Source organism: Octopus bimaculoides, chromosome 11 (assembly GCF_001194135.2).
Source record: "Octopus bimaculoides isolate UCB-OBI-ISO-001 chromosome 11, ASM119413v2, whole genome shotgun sequence".
NCBI classification, from domain to species: domain Eukaryota; kingdom Metazoa; phylum Mollusca; class Cephalopoda; order Octopoda; family Octopodidae; genus Octopus; species Octopus bimaculoides.
In genome coordinates this window covers 20,657,740-20,662,107 of record NC_068991.1, presented here as the reverse complement: position 1 = coordinate 20,662,107, position 4,368 = coordinate 20,657,740, and the positions used below count along the sequence as shown (strand labels likewise).

General features: G+C 31.6%; 1 protein-coding gene across 3 annotated transcripts in view; it reads right to left on the bottom strand.

Annotated features, from left to right (window-relative positions):
- Positions 1–6: 6 nt before the first annotated feature.
- Positions 7–4,368, bottom strand: part of LOC106869243 (uncharacterized) — a 107,537-nt gene continuing 103,175 nt past the window's right edge. For all 3 annotated transcript variants that reach the window (XM_014914909.2, XM_014914900.2, XM_014914916.2), the window contains one exon: positions 7–4,236. In XM_014914909.2, coding sequence (XP_014770395.1) covers positions 3,543–4,236 — 694 coding nt within the window. In that variant the 3' untranslated portion in view covers positions 7–3,542. The remainder of the gene's footprint in view (positions 4,237–4,368) is intronic.

Sequence of the window (4,368 nt, the reverse complement as noted above, 5' to 3'; positions counted from 1 at the left end):
AATAATTTCTACTGAAAGTACAAGGCCAGAAATTTGTGGGGAGGGGCGCTAGTTGATTGCATCAATTACACAGTGTGTAAATGATATTTAATTTGTTAATCCCAAAAGGATGAAAAAAAAGATGACCTCGGCAGAATATAAACTCAGGACGTAGCAGCAGATGAAATACCATTAAGCATTTTGCCCAATTTTGCTAACGATTTTGTCAGCTCATTGCCTTATCATTAATAATAATAATAATAATAATAATAATAATACTTATAATAATAATAATAATAATAATAACAATAATGATAATGATAATTATAATAATAATTCTTTCTACTGTAGGCACAAGGTCTAAACTTTTGTGGGGTAAGTTGTTAGTCCATTACATTGACCCCAGTGCTCAACTTGTACTTATTTCAGCAACCCTGAAAGAATGACAGGCAAAGTCAACCTCGGTGGAATTTGAACTCAGAGAATAAAGACAGATAAAATGCTTTTTGCCCAGCATGCTAACGATTCTGCCAGTGCACCACTTTATTGATTTTCTTAATAATAATAATAATAATAATAATAATAATAATAATAATAACAATAATAATAATCCTTTCTACTAAAAGCTTGAGGCCTGAAATTTTGGTGGAAAGGATTAAAGGCAAAGTTGACCTCGACGGAATTTGAACTCAGAACGTAGTGACGGGCGAAATACTGCTAAGCCACCTTAGGTAATAATAATAATAATAATAATAATAATAATAATAATAATAATAATAATAATAATAAAAATAATTATAATAATAATAATAATAATAATAAAACAATACCTATTGTCATAGGTGCCCTGGGAATGACAGCGAAACGGGCTGATTACTACCTAGCTCAGATACCAGGAAACCCCAAAATGGCTGAAGTCCAAAAGATAGTGCTCATGGGAACTGCCCATATCCTACGTAAAATACTGTCTATGTGATCTCAAATTTTAAAGCAAACATAATTTTCTTATGGTTTCTTAAACATTCACTTGAACAAAACTGTACAAGTCCAAATATATGGTACCCTAGGCATAACACCTACATGAACTTCTAACTTGTTGTCTCTTGAGGTCTCTGGGTGAGACTTGGATCCAACTTGTACAAATGCAAAACAAAAGTCAAACATAAAATAATAATAATGATAATAACGATAATAATAATAATAATAATAATAATAATAATAATAATTTTTTCTACTGTAGGCACAGGGTCTAAACTTTTGTGGGGAAGGTGCTAGTCTGGTGCTTATTTCAAAACCCCTGAAAGCATGAAAGGCAAAATTGATTTCAGCAGGATTTGAACTCAGGACCTCAAGCCAAAAGAAATGCCAGAAAGCATTTTGTCCAGTGTGCTAATGCTCTGCCAGTTTGCTATCTTAGTAAATATCTTAGCAATAATATTTCTAATTTCCCACTTTTACATTGCCAAATTACATACATAGGATCACACATATATTTAAAAATGCTGTCCACCAAATCCACCTCCAGTATCTTACAGGTACTTTTTTGTTTCTCCATCGACCTCCGAGAGATGAATGCAAAGTTGACTCAGGCGAGATTTCTTTCAAATCAGAATGCACAAAAAAAAAAGGAAAAAAATGAGTATATATATATATATATATATATATATATATATATATATATATTGAATCTTTTAGTCTAACCTTTACCATTTCTTACCAATACCCTCCTGCTCTTCATATAATGTTATGATTACTACTACTATTAATAATAATAAAAACAATAATAATAACAATAATAATAATAATAATAGTGATAATATCAACAATAATAATAATAATAACTATTTCAAATTTTGCCACATGGGCAGTAATTTGGAGGGAGGGAATAAGTCAGTTTCCTTGACCCTAGTGTTTCACTGCTACTTAATTTGTTGACCCCGAAAGGATGAAAGGCAAAGTTGACATCGGCAGAATTTGAACTCAGAATGTAGCAATGGGCAAAATACCACTAAGCATTTTGTCCAGCGTGCTAATGATTCTACCAGCTCATTTGCCTTATTATTATTATTATTATTATTATTATTATTATTATTATTATTATCATTATTATTATTACTAGTAATAATAATAATAATAATAATAATAATAATAATAATAATGATAATAATGATGATGATGATGATGATAATAATAATAATAATAATAATAATAATAATAATAATAATAATAATAATAATCCTTTCTATTGTAGGCACAAGAAATTTGTGGGGAAGGAACTAGTTGATTATATCAACCCCAGCGTTTAACTGGTAGTTTTAAATTATCATCTCCGAAAGGATGAAAGGCAAAGTAAGCCTCAGCGGAATTTGAACTCAGAATGTAACGACAGGCAAAATACCACTAAGCATATTACCCGACATACAAATGATTCTGCCAAGCTTGCTGCCTTATTACTCATAATAATAATAATAATAATAATAATAATAATAATAATAATAATAATAATAAACATTTCTAACATAGACATAAGGCCATAAATTGCGGATGAGTCAAGTACTACACATGGTTTAGGTGAACTCAGTATATGGCTGATATTTAAACATTGATATTTTATGAACAAAACAAAAAAAAAAAAATGTAAAAAAGAATATGTAGACTAAAGAAAGAGAAAATGGAGGGATCTTATGGTCAGTTTTTAACATACTGTTATCTTAGGAAGGGGTGAATTGATTATTTGATTGACCACGGTATACTCGACTGGTACTCTAATTTTTCAACCCCAGAAGAATATGCAATACAAACTTGAGAGGGTTGTTATACTGATTAATAGCTATGTAGGATCTATGGAAATTCTGCGTGTTATAAATTTTCAGTTTTATAATTTAATGTATAAATTCATGTAGATCTTCTTAAGGTTGATACATAATGTTGAAGGTTTTGATTATGTCTCTGGCTTTATTCCATAGTTAAGCATATTTAAAGCCTAACCAATGGAATATTGTGACAAGCAGAATAGTAATAATAATAATAATAATAATAATAATAATAATAATAATAATAATAATAATAATAATAATGATAATAATTTCTAACTTTAGCACAAGACCTGAAATTTGGGGGATGGGGACTAGTTGATTACATCGACTCCTGACCTCAAAAGGATTAAAGGTAAAATCAACCTTGGCAGAATTTGAACGCAGAACACAGAGATGGATGAAATGCTGTGAAGCATCTTTCCTGGTGTGCTAATGATTCTGCCAGCTTGCCAATGATAATAATAATAATATTTTCTAACTTTGGTACATAGCCATAAATTGTGGATGAGGGGTGTGGTCAATTAAGTCAACCCCAGTATGGGACTGGTACTTAAACATTGATATTTATTGAAAAAAAAAAAAGAAGGGAGAAAATGGAGGGAACATTTCTGGCATTACACTTAGTGTTTTAACAAAGAAATATGTTAAAATAAAAATATCCTGAACTTGAAGTATCTTAATTTGAAATAACATAAGAAAAAGTATGTTACTTAGCAGTACAAATAATAATTAGAAGTGTGCTGTTAATTATAAGTATCTTAATTGTGAATCCTCGTCATTGTAAGCGTTGTTTTCAAGTCCCGGACGTCTTTCATTATACTGGTAACATTTTATGATACTTTCGCTGGACGAAAACTCAAAATCACTTTTGCTTGGCGATGGTACTTCAGCATAAATATTAGTTTTCATAGCAGATTGGTAGGATTTGGTCCTCAAAAAAGTTGGATGCGTTTTCACCAACAGAGTTCCACTAGTGGAATGTCTATTTTTATGAACAATATTATTGCCGCTAATTGTTTTCCATGTGTTACCAACTGGAACAGAGTTAGAATTGTTTCCATTCTCGGTCATATGGTTGTCAAGACGTTGGCGGTTTATATAACCATTTTCTGGTTTGCTATAAACAGCATATTTACGATCGATCACAGAAAGCTGGATAGCATTTCCAGGTAGTTCATCTGGGGATTTTTTTGCAAAGGATCCTTTCATGCACTTTACCATTTCTATTTTCTCACTGGCTGGACTCTGTAAAGCATCGGCGCTCCTTAAGGTCTTTGCCGCCGCATCCGAGTTTATTGTAGGATCAGAACTATTCTTATCAGAGACTCCACTTGATGTGAAGTCTTTTTTAATTTCGTCCGACAGGTTGTCAACACACTCCACATCTCGCATCCCAACTTGGTTGCGTTCATTTCTTCTTCTCAAGATCTGTCGTCGGTCCCTGTGGTTAAAGATAACAAAATGAAAGATAAACATAAAAGTCAAAATATATAAAAGAAATACCCTCACGCACACACACATGCACACACACACACACACACACACACACACACACACACACACACACACACAC